Source organism: Sorex fumeus, unplaced genomic scaffold, assembly GCF_029834395.1.
Source record: "Sorex fumeus unplaced genomic scaffold, SorFum_2.1 ptg000007l, whole genome shotgun sequence".
NCBI classification, from domain to species: Eukaryota; Metazoa; Chordata; class Mammalia; order Eulipotyphla; family Soricidae; genus Sorex; species Sorex fumeus.
In genome coordinates, this window is record NW_026606064.1 from 61209557 (window position 1) to 61225589 (window position 16033).

The 16033-nt window shown below is 40.7% G+C and overlaps 1 protein-coding gene across 1 annotated transcript in view; it reads right to left on the reverse strand.

Annotated features, from left to right (window-relative positions):
• The window catches only part of ANKRD26 (ankyrin repeat domain containing 26), an 81342-nt gene that overhangs the window by 17019 nt on the left and 48290 nt on the right, over positions 1-16033 (reverse strand). The window contains exons 22-25 of the mRNA XM_056132017.1: positions 10631-10814; positions 8595-8732; positions 5461-6360; positions 3875-4006 (exon numbers count right to left, since the gene is read on the reverse strand). Of these exons, the coding sequence (XP_055987992.1) occupies positions 3875-4006; positions 5461-6360; positions 8595-8732; positions 10631-10814 (1354 nt within the window). The remainder of the gene's footprint in view (positions 1-3874; positions 4007-5460; positions 6361-8594; positions 8733-10630; positions 10815-16033) is intronic.

The following is a 16033-nucleotide window of genomic DNA, read 5'->3' on the forward strand; positions in this document are numbered from 1 at the left end:
CATGGTACTGGAACAAAAGCAGAGCTGCAGACCAATGGAATAGAGTTGAATATACTGACATCTCCTCCCAAACATATAATCATCTAATCTTCGATAAGGGGGCAAGAAAAGTGAAATGGAGCAGGGAAAGCCTCTTTAATAAGTTGTGCTGGCAAAACTGGACGGCTACATGCAAAAAAGTGGGCTCAGATCTCTGCCTAACGCCATGCACAAAAGTAAGATCGAAATGGATTTATGACCTCAACATCAGACCGGAATCCATAATGTTTATTGAAGACAAAGTTGGCAAAACTCTCCACGATATTGAAGTTAGTGGTGTCTTCAAAGACGTCACGCCACTGGCCGAGCAAGTGAAAACAGAGATAGACAAATGGGACTATCTTAAACTAAGAAGCTTCTGCACCTCAAAAGAAACAGTGACCAAAATACAAAGACAGCCTACAGAATGGGAAAGAATATTCACCAAATACACATCCGACAAGGGGTTGATTTCAAGCATATACAAGGTACTGGTTAAACTACACAAGAAGAAATCACCCAACCCCATCAAAAAATGGGGCGAGGAAATGAATAGAAACTTTCGCAAAGAAGAAATCCGAATGGCAAAAAGGCACATGAGAAAATGCTCTACATCACTAATCATCAGAGAGATGCAGATCAAAACAACAATGAGATATCATTTCACACCACAGAGACTGGCCCACATCCACAAGAACAAAAGCAACAGGTGCTGGCGCGGATGTGGCGAGAAAGGGACCCTCCTTCACTGCTGGTGGGAATGCAGGCTGGTCCAACCCTTTTGGAAAACAGTATGGACGATTCTCAAAAAATTAGAATTCGATCTCCCATTTGACCCAGCTATAGCACTCCTGGGAATATATCCCAGAGAGGCAAAAATGTATAGTCGAAGTGACATCTGCAATTGTTTGTTCATTGCAGCACTCTTTACAATAGCCAAAATCTGGAAAAAACCTGAGTGCCCGAGAACAGATGACTGGTTAAAGAAGCTTTGGTACATTTACACAATGAAATGTGTATTTTAAACGAGCTAATATGACATCTTTTTCTCAATATACTTGGATTTTTAATCCGAAGGCAGGATCTGAACTGTTTTTCTTTCTTTTTCTTTTTCGGGTGTTTGTTTTTTTTTTTTTTTTTGCGTTTTGGGTCACAGCAGCCTTGCTCAAGGGTTACTCCTGACTCTGCACTTAGGAATTACTCCTGGCAGTGCTCAGAGGACCATATGGAGATCTGGGGATCGAACCTGGGTTGGACATGTGCAAGGCAAGGCAAACATTCTATCTACTATACTATAGCTCCAGCCCTAGACTGTTTTCTTAATTCTCTGTTTAGATCGTATGTACTAGGCATGATTTGAGTACTTCAATTCTTTTACAATGCACCTAAAATTAAGAGAAAGTAAAGAGAAAGCCTATCTTTAACTGCTTACATAATCGAACTTTCTGTGAGATGTTATGAGATCCATGAAATATACACACAGATTCTATATCCACTCATAAATGTAAATGAAAGAAAAAAAGATAACTTTTTGAAACAAGCTATTAAACATCCTAATTTTATCTGGCTCCTTTCATTATGGTAGGAGATATTAATATGATATATTAAGTTTAAGAAATAGATGCATTATAAAGAGAGTAAAACTGCGATGTTAATGAAAACATAAAGAGCTGCCAATGAAAATCATGAAAGTCTTATATTAGTTAGGCAAATTAAAAAATCATAATGCCAACTTCAAACTCTACTACAAAGCAGTAATAATTAAAACAGCATGGTACTGGAACAAAGGCAGAGCTGCAGACCAATGGAACAGGGTTGAATATACTGACATCTCCCCCCAAACATATAATCATCTAATCTTTGATAAGGGAGCAAGAAATGTTAGAGGAGCAAGGAAAGCCTCTTTAACAAACTGTGCTGGCAAAACTGGACAGCTATGTGCAAAAAAATGGGCTCAGATCTCTGCCTAACACCAGGTACAAAAGAAAGATCAAAACAGATTAAAGACCTCAACAACAGACCAGAATCCATAAGGTACATTGAAGACAAGTTTGGCAAAACACTCACGACACTGAAGCTAAAGGTATCTTCAAAGATGACACACCACTGGCCAAGCAAGTGAAAACAGAGATAGACAAATGGGACTATCTTAAACTAAGAAGCTTCTGCACCTCAAAAGAAACCGTGACCAAAATACAAAAATAGTCTACAGAATGGGAAAGGATATTCGCCGAATACCCATTCTACAAGGGGTTGTTATCAAGGATATAGAAAGCATTGGTTGAACTCCACAAGAAGAAAACATCCAACCCCATCAAAAATGGGGCGATGGAATGAACAGAAAATGGCAAAAAGGCACATGAGAAAATGCTCTACATCATTATTCATCAGGGAGAAGCAGATCAAAACCACAATGAGGTATCATCTCACACCACAGAGACTGGCCCACATCCAAAAGAACAAACACAACTGGTGTTGGCATGGATGTGGGTAGAAAGGGACTCTCCTTAACTGCAGGTGGGAATGCCAACTGGTTCAGCCCTTTTGAAAAACAGTATGGACGTTTCTCAAAAAATTAGAAATTGGGCTCCCATTTGACCCAACAATACCACTCCTGGGAATATACCCCGGAGAGGCAAAAAAGTACAGTCAAAATGACATCTGCACTTCTATGTTCATTGCTGCACTGTTCATAATAGCCAAAATCTGGAAAAAACCTGAGTGCCTGAGAACAGATGACTGGTTAAAGAAACTTTGGTACATCTACACAATGGAGTACTATGTAGCTGTTAGAAAAGATGATGTCATAAAATTTACATACAAGTGGTACTAAATGGAAAGTATCATATTAGCGAAATGAGTCAGAAAGAGAGGGACAGACATAGAAAGATTGCATTCTTCTGGGGAATATAAAGTAACAAAATGGGAGTCGAACACCCAAGAATAGCCGAGATAAGTTCCAGGAGGTTCACTCCATGGCTTGGAGACCAGCCACACATGCTAGGTGAAAAGGCAGCTCAGATAGCGAAGGGAGCACCAAATAAAGGGTGTTGGGAGGATCCTCCCAGGATGGGAGATCCATGCTGAAAGTAGACTATAGACCAAACATGACTGCCACTCAATGCCTCTTTTGTAAACCACAGCACCCAAAAGAAGAGAGAGAACAAAAAGGAATGCCCTGCCACAGAGGTGGGGTGGGATGGGGTGGATGGGGGTGGGAGGGATAGTGGGATCAGTGGTAATGGAGAATGGGCACTGGTGGAGGGATGGGTACTTGATCATAGTATAACTGAAACCCAAGCACAAATATTTGTAAGTCTACAACTGTACCTCATGGTGTTCCACTAATAAAAAATTTTTTAAAAATCATAATGCCTAAAATGAGATATTGAAAGAGAAAGAGAGACAGAGAAGATAGGTGACTGCCATAGAGGCAGACTGAGGTGGGGGGTGATTTGGGGGAGGAAGAAAAACTGAGGACATTGGTGATGGGAAATTACACTGGTGGAGGGATGGGTGTTGGAACACTGTATGACTAAAACCAAATTATCAACAGCTTGTAATGCTCTATCTCACAGTGATCAAATTTAAAAAATTAATAATAAAAAAATAAATACAAATTAGCCAGAGAAATAGTGCAGCAGGTAAAGTGCATGCCTGGCATGCAGTCAGCCCAGATTGCATCCCCAATACCCTATATGGTCCTCCCAAGTCCTCCAGAAGTGATCCCTGAGTAGAGCTAAGAGTAAGCCCTGAGCATAACTGAAAGTGGTCTAAAAACTGAGGCAGGGGCAAGGGGGGGATGTTGGAAGATTAGCCGTTGACCTGACCTATTTCAGATTCTGATTTGACTTACTTTCTTCTTTAAATCCTTCTTCTCATCCTCTAAGTTAGACCGGTAACGTGATATGACCTCCAGAGAAGCCTCTGACATGGACTGCTTTTTTAGGGTATCGGCCAGTTCCTGTTGAAGTTGTCTCACAACAACCTAATGAAACATTTCTGTTAAACTCTATAGGTCACATTAGCACAGGATGCTGAAATATATAATGCTAACTAACATAAGTACACCGAAAATCATCCCAACTCACCTTCATTTCCTCACATGAGAAATTAAAAAGACGGGTACTGTCCTCCTGCCTACCAAATAATATGTTATCTCACTCTCCATCACCCCCAATAATGTGCAAAACTTTACAACCTACCAACTTCTCAAAAAGACACAGGGAATGTAAGTGGGGCTAGTGCTGGTAAATTTCACATGTGAACATTTTTCAACATCTTTTTTATACTTGTTGCCATCTCTGTAGAGATCACACCCAACAGATGAAGGGTAGGGTGTCACCAAAGTGCTGGGTTCAAATCTAGGGACTCAAAAATGTCAACAAGACATGCACTGTGCCACCTGAGCCATACCACCAGTCTTTCCACTCCAGAATCGAGGTTCAAATGAACTTCAGAGTTCCCCGCTTAGTTACTACTCTGTTTAACTAGATGCCTACCTCAGAATGAAAATGGAGTGGAGTAGAGTCATTCCAATGACTTTTATGGTCTTATGCAACCTGGCCTCCAACCTTCCTCTGGGTCTTCTGCCTCCATTCTTACTATCACGATTGCCCAGGGGCAGAGAACAGTGAGTGAACTGATCCAGGTTCAATCCCTGGCACCACATAAGGTCCCTGGAACCACTGCCAGGAGTGATTCCTGAGGGCAGAGTGAGGAGTAAGCCCTGAGCACAGCCAGGTGTCACCCCCAAACAAAAACAAAACAATAGCATACTTTCTTAACATGAAAATGGGGACCCAGAGGGTAGTAGAAGGGGTAAGGTCCTTGCAAGCAGTCAACCTGGGTTGAATTCCTGGAATCACATAGTCTCCCCATGCCCTGTTCAGCTGAGCCAGGAGCAAATCCTGAGCACTGCCGGGTATAATCCAAAAGGGAAAAAAAAATCACCTAAATGGAGGGACCACAGGAAGGAAGCAAAGTTGGTAGGGGGCATATAGTTAAAAAAAAGATGAGAAACACTGGAATAAAATTTATGTCCAAATGATAATAATTGAGGTTTAAAATGGCAATTATGAGCAAATTCTTTACAAAGTTATTTATAGTGAATTATAAATAGCAGCAGAAAATTATATCAAATTTTAGTAAAATGTTATAATAAATGCAGTTTTGCTAAAACACATTTGTCCCAAATTATGATTTATAGGAAAGTAGGTACTTTTCCATAAATACAGTAAAGATGATACAGTAAACAATATCTTTGTTCTGTATTTTTGGGAGGGGGAGCTGAACATGAGGTATATATTCAAAATGATAGAGCACTATATTTTCAGTCTAATAGATGTTTAATATTCAACCATATTCAACATTGAGCCATAATCAAATATGACTTAGACTTTTCTTTGGGAAGTTTGGAAAACATTCTTTCTGGATACTTACTTCTCTTTCTGCTTTCTCGCTTTCATACTGGCATATAGTTTCTTTTAGATGATTACAATCATTGATTAACTCCTTAGTTCTCTCTTCCAGCATAAGACCTTGTTTTTCACTCTCAACCTGCAACCTTTTGACAGCGTCCTGAAACTGGCCGTGGATACTCATCACTGTCTTTTCTTTACTATCAGCTTTGTTTTGGGCATCATCCAATTGCTGGCGAAGTAACATATTTTCACTTTGCAGCTGAGACAGTCTCTCTTCTAAGGATTCCTGCTTACCAATGTATTTATTCACCTTACCTTGTTCATTCCGATACAGGTGTTCAATTTCCTTCTTCTGACCCTGCGTTTGGCTTAGGTCTTTTTGAATACATTCCAAAGCTAATGTCTTTTCTCTAAGAGAATCTCTTGCATGATGGAGCTCAATTTCCAGGTTATTTAATTTACTTTCAGTTCTGGCAAGCTGTTGAGAAAGCACCTCATTGCTCTCTTTTACATTAGCCATGTCAAAATCCATTTTATCTTGTAGACGAGCCCATTCATCTTTTGCTCTCTGGAAGGAGACTTCTAGTTCTCTTTTTGATGCCTGACTTTGTTGGTGATCTTGAGTGGCAGTTGCCAGTCTCGAGAGGTACGTTTCCAACTGTGTTTCCAGCCTGTCTTTGTTTTGTTTTGCAGCCTCCAGCTGTGACTTCAGCATTGCATTCTCAGTTGTCAGAACGTTAATCTGTCCACTATACTGGAATACTGTTTCTGTTAATGATTCCTCAGTCCGCTTTATTGTCCTCTGAAGATCCTCATTCTTTTCTTTTATCACCTCAATGTCTTCTAAATATTTCTTTTCCTTTTCCTGGTTCTGATTTTTTACTGTGTCAATTTCCAATTTTAGCATAACAATTTCATCCTGTAACATATGGTGTTTATGCAACCCATTATTTTCTTTTTCATGACTATCAGAAACCTAAGTAAAATACAGAACTTTTAGCCAGCATGCAATAAAATGACACAAATGACTTGCTGGAAAACAGAAAAATAAACTGTAATTTTAGACAATGAAGAGTTTGAATGGCAGCTACCAAACAAGAAAAAAAAAAGTAGATCCAAACCTCAAACTTTATACCAGCATAAATCCCAGAGGTTCAAAAATTTAACCAAGTATAATAGCAGTGTAGCACTGTCCTCCCGTTGTTCATTGATTTGCTCACGCGGGCACCAGTAACGTCTCACAACAAATTGTGAGACTTGTTACTGTGTTTGGCATATCGAATACATCATGGGGAGCTTGCCAGGCTTTGCCATGCGGGCAAGATACTCTCAGTAGCTTGCTGGGCTCTCTGAGAGAGGCGGAGGAATCGAGCCTGTGTCGGCCACGTCAGCCACATGCAAGACAAACGCCTTATCTGCTGTGATATCGCTCCAGCCCACCAAGTATAATAACTGCATAAAAGAAAACAAAAATATGAGAATTTTCAATAATCTCAGAACTGAAAAGGCCTTTATAATAAGTTCTGAGGCATAAAAAACTAATGTATATATTTAGATCAAGTTTCCCAAAAGTTGATTTTCACCATATTCCACAGATATACATAATGAACTTTCTCAGTTATTGCAATTCCAAAAAAGACTGGTCAAAATGTTAGCAAGCTGCAGGTGTTTTTCCAGTTCTTCTAAGTGTACCATAAGCAAAGTTCCTTCTCTAATGTAACCATTTTAATACAAAAGAAGCTTTTGATTTCAAAAAGCTAATGGCAAATAACGTCAAATTTTGAGATCTCGCTTATGAATCTTTCTTATATACGATTATTTGCTGCAGCAATAACATTTCTAATGGATAAAATACAGTGAACTGCTTTACTAGAGATAAAAACATTTATCAGTAAGTTATGTTGGTATATATTACGGCATAGCAGTGTTTTCAAAATCCTCTTACAGTAAAATAGGAGACTACCTGGAGAGAACTGTTACTTTTCTCAGGAACAGAATAACATGCCAAAAATGATCTATAAATTAGCTTTACTTTCCTCCTGACCAACGGCGAAAGCGATAAACTAACAGATATCAAATATCAAGGAAAATATTATATAAAAATATAAATATATATAACATATATATGTATATGTATGTGTGTGTGAGTGTGTGTGTGCCTGGGTGTTTGATCATTGCATGACCGAGACTTAGACCCAAAAGCTTTGTAACTGTTCTCATGGTGATTCAATAAATTTAAAAAAAATTTTTAATAGAATATACTCATATAGTTTGGAAATTAAAGAGCTTTTAGAAAAAAAAAGTTAAGTCATTGAGGCCGGAGCAATAGCATAGTAGTAGTGTGTTTTTCTTGCACACCTGGCCTACCCAGGTTCAATCCCCAGCACCCCATATGGTCCCTCGAGCACAGCCAGGACAAATTCCTGAGTGTAGAGATAAGGATAACCCTTAAGCATCAACTGTGTGACCCAAAATAAATAAATATTTTAAAAAAAAGGTTAACGCATGGTCAGCACCGGCTGGATCCCCAATACTACCAACTCATGTATCCCCCGAGTTTTCCAGGAATGATACATGAGCACTGCTGGGCATGGCAAAAAAAAGGTAAAGGTAAAGGCCCTCCCGTTGATCGTCGATTTGCTCGAGCGGGCCCAGTAACGTCTCCATTGGAGACTTTGTTGTTACTGTGTCTGGCATATCGAATACTCTCGGTAGCTTGCCGGGCTCTCCAAGAGGGGCGGAGGAATCGAACTCGGGTCGGCCATGTTGGCCGCTTGTAAGGCGAACACCCTACCGCTGGCAAAAAAAAAAAGAGACCAAAAAAAACTTTAAAAAATTTGCCTAATCCAATGAACCAAAAATAATGCCACTCTCAAAAAAAAGCTAATATAAGCCATAAGCCCTCTATATTTTCCATAATATACCCTGTTGGTTTCAGAGAGAAAGAGAGACAGACAGACAGACAGTGTGTATGTGTGTGTGTGTGTGTGTGTGTGTGTGTGTGTGTGTGTGTGTATGTCTTGGTTTGATCCCTGGCACCAAATGGTCCCTCCAGCACAGAAAGGAAAGAGGCACACCCCCAAGTATACATGCATGCATATACATATATACATATACACGCATATAGTATGTATATATGTATATGTATATTACCTCTGAATTCAGTTTCTTATGTGTCATTTCTAGCTCCTTTTGTTTGGAAAGGTGATTAGTCAGAATTCCTTCTTGTAATATTCTGGCATTCTGTTCTCGAGAAAGTTGCCTCTGGGTTTCATCTCGTTCTTCTACAACCTAGAGACACATTTCGTTCAGTTTTAGCCTCATATCATTAAATTAAAAAATAGTCAAAAGGTTAACAGCAGAATAAAATAAAAAGCTGTGCAATGGAAGCAGTCTCAGGGCTGGAGATGTTTATTGAGAGGGGCATGCTTTGCCCCAGTCTGATCCCTGGTTCCACATCCCCCTCCCAATGCTGCTGGCCTTCATATCACTGAGAGTAGCCCCAAAATTAAAGAAAAAAGAATACTTCTTCTTCTAAAAAGAAGGCCTTGGGGGGGGGGGAGGGTGGAAGATAGGAGACACTGTAATGCCCAGTGGTTACTCCTGGCTCTGCACTCAGGAATCACTCCTGAAAGTGCTCAAGGGAGCATGAGATGTCGGGAACAAACCCAGGTGAGCCGCATGCAGGGCAAGCACCCTACTGGCTGTGCTACTGCTCTGGACCTGGGAAACAGTATTTTTAAGCACAAGATCTTTATCATTCTAATAACTCCACTTTTGGAGTTATATGAGTGACAGCACTTTATTTACATATCACTTTAAATAACTCAAATTTTACTTTAAATAACAAAGTAGGGGCTGGAGCCATAGCACAGCGGGTAAGGCGTTTGCCTTGCATGCAGCCAACATGGCCGACACAGGTTCAATTCCCAGCATCCCATATGGTCCCCCGAGCACCGCCAGGAGCAATTCCTGAGTGCATGAGCCAGGAGTAACCCCTGAGCATCGCTGGGTGTGACCCAAAAAGCAAAAAAATAAATAAATAAATAAATAAATAACAAAGTAATATATATTTTACTTTAAATAAGTGATACATATATATATATATCACTTTAAATAACTCATATTCTACTTTAAATAACAGCTAAATTTGTCCTAGAACAAAATACAGAATGTATAGTATTACAAAATCATAAATTTTTTTTTTTTTTTTTTTTGCTTTTTGGGTCACACCTGGAGATTCTCAGGGGTTGTTCCTGACTTTGCACTCAGGAATCACTCCTGGCGGTGCTCAGGGGACCATATGGGATGCTGGGAATTGAACCTGGGCAGGCCGCATGCAAGGCAAATGCCCTACCTGCTGTGCTATTGTTCCAGCACCAAAATTATAAATTCTTATGAAACATTTAGCTAGTTACATCATAGTCTCAAGGCAATTTAGGCATCTAAAATTTTTTAAATCCAAAATGAGCACTCCTGTGAATATTACGTTCACCTTCCCCCATCCATTTCTTCTAATAATATATCAATACCAACAGGTGCGGCACCAGTGCCAAACAGTTCTGCACTGTCTCTTGGTGCTATAACTGAACCATCCAGGAACTGAATACATCCCTTGAATGTTGGGGTAGATTCCCCCTAGTACCACCACCACCAAAAAAAAAAAACAGGAACATAAAGTAAACATTTATTAGATGGCATAAATTTAGTTAGAAATGTCACAGTTTAGATTTAGGAAGAGATAATATTTATGCTTTTTTAAAAACTAGATGATGTACCTAAGATAAATAAGCTATTATAAATATTGATGATGGGACCAAGAAATAGTTGATAGGACTAGTGCACATGCTATGTCTATAGAAGGCTCAGGTTCGATCTCCAGTACTGCAGGGTCCCCCAAGTACCGCCAGGAGGAGCCCCTGAGCACTGCAGGATGCGGCACAAAAAAAAAGTATTGATGAAATAACATTCAAAATACATAACATCAAATATATAGCAGTTTTAGGGGCTGGAGCGGTAGAACACTTGCCTTGCATGTGGCTAACTCAGGTTCAATCCCCAGCACCCCTGAGCGCCAGGAGTTATCCCTGAGCACAGAGCCAAGAGTAAGTCCAGAGCACTTCCAGGGCACACGGCCCCCAAACAAACAAACAAAAAAATTCAAATAGTTTTATCAAAGAATAATTTACCTGACTCAAATGATTTCTCACAGTCCTTAATTCCATGTCTAGAGTCCGTAGGTTGAGTTCAAGCTGCTGTTTCACTTCAACTTCTTGATAATATTGCTCTTCTGTTTTTCTTAACTGCTCTCTAATTTTTTCATATAACATATCAGCACTTCGTCTTTTCTCTTCTTCTTGTTTCAAGGTAAATCTGTGGTTAAATATACTTATTTTAACACTAATTTCATTACAAAAATTAAAGGTTCATTTTATATCTGGTTCTACATTCTTTGACTAATTAAGCTGATAAAATTTCTGTGTTCATGAATTTTTTCTTTGCTAGGTCTTACATTTTTATCCTTAGTCTGGCACAAAAGATATATGCATTTGAAAGGTAGCAATAAAAAAATATGCTGACACTTAGTTTGAGTCGACAGCAATTGATAATATTGTGCATTATCGGAACAATATTGTATACTATTCAAAATAATTCTGAAATTCTTCAGTAAAGCTAGAGTTGAAAGTTACCCTTTTTTCTCATGAGTCATTATACCTTATTTGGACAGATTATTCAGTTATTAATTTTAAAAAGTCATTCAAGATCTGAGGGTTAAATGTAGGGAAGGGATATTCTTGATAACTTTTCAGTATCAATATTGCAAACCACAAAGCCCAAAAGTGGTGGGGGAGGGGGAGGAGAGAGAGAGAGAGAGAGAGAGAGAGAGAGAGAGAGAAAGAGAGAAAGAGAGAGAGAAAAAGCACCTGCCATACAGGCAGGCAGGGGGTGGGTGGTGAGGGGTGACAGGAGGGAACCTGGGGACACTGGCGCTGGGAAATGTACACTGTTGGAGGGATGGGTATTTGAATTCTGTATGACTGAAATCCAATCATGAACAACTTTGTAAGGGTCTATCTCACAGTGTTTCAATTAAAAAGTTAAAAAAATAAAGAAGTATTATTTATCAACAGGTTTATAAAATTCACTAGAAAAAGTTAATTTTTTGGCTCTGGAGTTCTATATATTGGTATTAAGACCCCCTTTTTTTCCCCACTAGCCCTGCCAGGAGTGATCCCTGAGTGCAGAGCTAGGAGTAAGCCCTGAGCACCACTGGACTGTAGCAAAAAAAAAAAAAAGTTAATTTCACAAAATATTACAGGTTGCCCTAGAAATGATTTACAGAGTTAGAGGACCTGCAAATGTTTTACACAACACAGACCTGCAGGCTAATGTAATAATGTAATGCAAGATGAAGCTAGAAAGCCGATCATCTGTCTCCCTAGTCTCTTTTTCTGCACTTCTTTTGACTTGTTTTTTTTGTTTGTTTGTTTGTTTTACAAATCATTTGAAATTTCCTTTCAAAACAGGATAGGATCTATATTAAGTAAACAACAAACAATAACTGCATTTCAAACACAGACCTTTGAACTAACTCAGTAATGAAGGAGATGCTGAATAGACTAATCAGTAATGATTTTACACTTTACTTTTTCTTCTATCCATATGTTAAAAACAAAATCCTAAACATCTTAATGAAATTTATATGTATTGATAAAAGTGGTCATCTCATATTCCTACTGGTAGGAATGTAAATTAACATAAACTTAACATACTGGAGAATACTTTGGAAGCATGAATCAAAAGGTTTTTAGAGTTCTTATACTTTAACCAATACTGTATTGAAGAATTTATTTAAAATAAATCATCAGTAACAACCGAAACAAATTTACACAAGACACTCCTGGTACCTATATTATAATACAGGGCATTAAAAAAAATCTGAAATTTGCTAAATAAATATAAGAGTTCTGTATAGTCATTAAAATTAAGATGAGGAAAAAATACACTTTAATCCTAATTTGCTGTATTTGCTCTTAAGAACTTGCTATATTGGCCCCAACCATGTAAGCTCATCTACTGGCCTTGTTCCAGAGACTCTCAATGATCTCAAAGAGATCAACCAGTGCAGACACACACACACACACACACACACACACACACATACACACACACACACACACACATCTTGGAACTGAGCGGTTTGCTGCAGAGATGCCTCCAGATTCTGCAATAGCCCACTTTTGCTGGGCCACTCCAGATGGGAACAGGTGCCGTCCCTCCATATGCCCCCTAGGAATCCCGGTAGCTGCCATCTTCTAGAACTCAATGAAAGCTCCAGGTACGTGGTGGCAGTGGTGGGAAATGTTAGGCCTCACAGGACAGGGGAGGAGCTGACCCTTCTCCTCTCTCTGATGGGACTCTGACATAACAGCCACAAATGGCCCCCAGCTACTTAAGGTCCCACACGGCCGTAATCCAGAGACACACACACATATGAATCTCGGAACCAATCAGCTCCCTGCAGAGATCTCTCCAGGCCCTAATGATTTATTTTTATTTTCATTTATTTTTTTTAAATGTAGTAGTACTGGTACTTATCAGCCACTGATTAGGCTGATTGAACTGCGTATGAACTCCACCTTACTTTTTTTTCTTTTTTTATAATTTTATTTATTGAATCACCATGAGAGCAGTTACAAAGCTTTCAGGTTTAAGTCTTGGTCATACAATGAAACACCCGTATCTTCACCAGTGTCCATTCTCCACCACCAAAACCCCAGTAGACCTACATCCCATACTCTCCCTCTACCTGTGGGGCAGATAATTTCCAAATTACCCTCTCTCTATTTTTATTACATTCAATATTTTGACACAAGACCCACCATTATTATTTGGGATTTTACCCCAACACTCAGATCTGCCAACAGTAGACCATTTGTTTTCTATTGCTGGTTATAAATAACATATGATGTCCCGTGGCTGCAGTAGTGGCCGCGATTTTGAAATTCCAAAATTTTAACAATTAAATCTGGAGGGATTTCTAGCCAAAGCCTGCTAGGTTCTGAGATTTGTTCCTGAGTCTCTGGGATCATGGCCGTTAAGCAGCTTGATCAGGAGCCAGAGAGGCCATTTGTGGGTGCTGACTCGGGGTCTCATTGGGATGGGGAGGAAAGAGCCGGCTCCACCTCCATCTCATGAGGCCCCATGTGTCTCATCAATGAGGGCCCAAACCTGACTGTCCAGTGTCCTCTGAAGGATGGCGGGGGAACAGGCCAAGGCACAAAACCTATTCCCACCTGGGATGGCCCAGCACCAGTAACCTACTGCAGGGACCAGATGCATTTGTGCCAAAGCCGTTGGGTTTCGAGATTTGTTTCTGAGTCTCTGGGATCATGGCCATTAAGCGGCTTGATCAGGAGCCAGAGGGGCTGTTTGTTGGTGGCAACTTGGGGTCTCGATGGGGTGGGGAGGAAAGGGCCGGTTCCACCCCCATCCCATAAGGCCCTGTGTGTCTCATCATGGCGGAACCAAATCTGACTGTCCAACGGCCTCTGGAAGATGGCAGCCACCGAGCCACCTAGGGGAGCAGGCGGAGGGACAGCACCCTTAACCTCCTAGGGTGGCCTGGTGACAGTAACCTACTATGGGGTCTGGATGCATTTTTGCCAAAAGCCGCTGGGTTTTGAGATTTGTTTCTGAGTCTCTGGGATAATGGTCATTAAGCAGCTTGATCAGGAGCCAGAGAGGCCATTTGTGGGCGGTGAATCAGGGTCTCATTGGGACGGGCAGGAAACGGCTGGCTCCACCACAATCCCGTGAGGCCCCACATGTCTCGTCACTGCGGGCCCAAACCTAACTGCCCAATCCCTCTGGAAGATGGCGGCCACTGAGTCACCTAGGGGGAGCAGGTGGAGGGACAGCACCTTTACCCCCCTGGGGTGTCCCAGTGACAATAACCTACTGCATGGTCCGGATGCATTTCTGCCAAAAGCTGCTGGATTTCAAGATTACTTTCTGAGTCTTTGGGTCATGACCTGACTGTCCAGTGGCCTCTGGAGGATGACGGCCACTGGGCCGCCAGGGGGAACAGGCCAAGGCACAAAACCTATTCCCACCTGGGGTGGCCCAGTGCCAGTAACCTACTGCAGGAACCGGATGAATTTCTGCCAAAAGCCATTGGGTTTCGAGATTTGTTTCTGAGTCTCTGGGGTCATGGCCATTAAGCAGTTGGATCAGGAACCAGAGAAGTCATGCCTCCAATTATATAGCTGAGCCAGAGGCGGTTTGTGGGTGTCTCCCACATACCTAAGTTTTGGCCGTTTACTTTCTTGGTAAATTGGTTCCAAGGTTTTGTGGTCTGGCCAAAGGCACAGCAGAAATTTTGGGGTATCTGGAAGTCTGAAGGTGCCATCAGGCTGCTGATGCACTCGCCTCACAGGTAAAGATTGACCTGCTGGCAGCATCATACCCCCCACCCCTGACCCTATTAAAATTCTAGAATTCCTAGAGTGCACGGCCATGAGATTATATTTTATCCATAATAAGTAATACAAAACAAATTGTCTAGCACTGACTTTTCAGCAAGTTTGAGTGGTGGTGAGATTGGTGTCGAAATATTGAATGTAACCAAAGTAGAGAGAGAGTATAGTGCAAACTGTTTGCCACACAGGCAAAGGAAGGTGTAGAACGGGGGCGGGGCAGATACTGGGAATTTTGGTGGTTGAAAATGTGCACTGGTGAAGGGATGGGTATTTGATGATTGTATGATCAAAGCTCAAACATGAAAGTTTTGTAACTGTATCTCACGGTGAATCATTAAAAAGGGGGGAGGGAGAGATCAACCAGTGCAAAACTTTCTTGGATCCCATTCCTGGCTGAAACCTCTGGGGCAATCTCAGGAGGGGGGCAGGCCAGCTCCTGCCCTACGAGTCCTGGGAGCCGCTGCCATGCCCCAAAGCCTCTGTCATACATCCAGCCTGACTTCCCGGTTAAATATTCTGGAGCTTCTGGAGCAATGTCTCCAAACTCTACAACACTGACATCCTAGTAGGAGTACACCAGATTAGATGGGAATGTAACAGAGAAGCCAACCAGTCTCAACTTAAAACTTAACACAGAAGGCTTAACTTGCAACAACAGCTCAGCAAACCCTCACACAAGGACTTCATGTCCCCAGGGGACTATACAACAATTTTCACAAATTTTCTTCAACAGAAATATTTTTTTAACATTCCATTAGCCATTTAGTGGTAACAAGCAATATTAAATCAATTGTTGTAGGCCTGCTATACAGAGGCAGGCTTGGAAAAATGGAGACAATGGTGGAGGGACGGTGATAGTTGGGGATGGGATTGGTGTACTGAATGCCTATAACAAATCATCATGAACAACTTTGTAAGCCAGGGTGTTTAAATAAAGTGGGGAAAAAAGAAAAAGTAAAATAAAAAGAAAAAAGTGGCAGAAAAAGAGAACTTGCTATATTATTTCTAAGAATTTCCTATTCTGTAATACTACAAGGGCTTTTTTTTTCCTGTAAAATTTAAAAAGGTATGTAATCAATGCAACAATGTAATCAAGTGAAATTCTTTTCT